Source organism: Fukomys damarensis, unplaced genomic scaffold, assembly GCF_012274545.1.
Source record: "Fukomys damarensis isolate Sample0158 unplaced genomic scaffold, DMR_v1.0_HiC HiC_scaffold_30, whole genome shotgun sequence".
NCBI lineage: Eukaryota > Metazoa > Chordata > Mammalia > Rodentia > Bathyergidae > Fukomys > Fukomys damarensis.
Window position 1 is genome coordinate 5,954,872 of NW_022900942.1, and position 1,170 is coordinate 5,956,041.

The 1,170-nt window shown below is 52.3% G+C and overlaps 1 protein-coding gene across 1 annotated transcript in view; it reads left to right on the plus strand.

Moving 5' to 3' along the window:
• The first annotated feature begins 6 nt into the window (after window positions 1-6).
• Window positions 7-1,170, plus strand: part of LOC104854756 (thioredoxin-like protein 4A) — an 8,983-nt gene continuing 7,819 nt past the window's right edge. Inside the window, exons 1-2 of the mRNA XM_010613324.2 lie at window positions 7-67; window positions 183-380. Coding sequence (XP_010611626.1) covers window positions 228-380 — 153 coding nt within the window. The 5' untranslated portion in view covers window positions 7-67; window positions 183-227. The remainder of the gene's footprint in view (window positions 68-182; window positions 381-1,170) is intronic.

Here is a 1,170-nt window from a genome sequence, read left to right on the forward strand (position 1 = left end):
CGGAGAAAGAGGCACCGGTGTTGAGGAGAGGTTCGGGCGTGAAGGGGACTGGGCGACACCGGACGAGGTAGGGACCGGGTGAGCAGGGGCCCCGAGAACGCGGGATGAGGCTCTGGGGACCTGAGTGGGGACAGCCCCGGGGCGCTTGGTAGCAGCCTCAGAGTCCTTTCCCGCGCCCGCAGGCAACTCGCGCGCGGTGCTCTGCCGCGGAGCCGCCCGGCCCCAGGATGTCGTACATGCTCCCGCACCTCCACAACGGCTGGCAGGTGGATCAGGCCATCCTCTCGGAGGAAGACCGAGTTGTGGTCATTCGGTTCGGACACGACTGGGACCCCACCTGCATGAAGATGGACGAGGTTCTGTACAGCATAGCTGAAAAGGTAACGTCCACTGTCTGCCTGACCATTGGGTTGTGCAGGAATTTGCTTGTGTCAGCGGCCGGCGCAGGTTGTTGAACTTGAGACTAAAACTTGTGTCCTATATTAGTTATTACTAATGGACCAGGTCTAACGTCTAGACCGATTCAGCCACAGAGGAAAACTCAGGAGTCTTAAACAGGAATCTTGTATTGAACAAAGCGAAGATGTGCGCCCTGGAGTTGTGCGGGATAACTTTGGTCTGTTCCGAGAAGTGTCCATAGTTTCTCGATTTTTAGGAGATTCACGCTTTCCCCCTCCCCATGTTACTATGTTTAGTGTATTTTTAAAAAGTTTTACGGTATAGTGCAGTGAACAAAACACATTTGCCAATTTTGTTGAAAGTAGTTTAGCATCCTTTAAAAGGATTTTTTTGTTTTTTTTGGTACCTTGTTTATTGTGTTTAAAAATCAGAGCTGAAGCCAGGTGTGGTGGTGCACACCTGCAGTCCCAGCACTTGAGACGCACAGGCAGGAGGATTCCTGTAAGTTGGAGGTCAGCCTGGTCTACTGTCGCGAGCCGGCGACGCAGAGCACTGTCCAGCAGTGCCTCAAACCTGAAAGAGCAGCGGGGTGGAGATGGGGCAGAGAGAAAGGAAGGACGCCAAGACAAGAGTCTGATCAAGGCGACGTTTACTGCTGGCAAGCACCGGCCTTTTAAAGCAAAAAACCACAAACTATTATGGGATGGGTTTACCATAGTAACTGAAAGGTCACACAGGAAAAGAGCAAACAGGTTCACCAAAACAACCCAC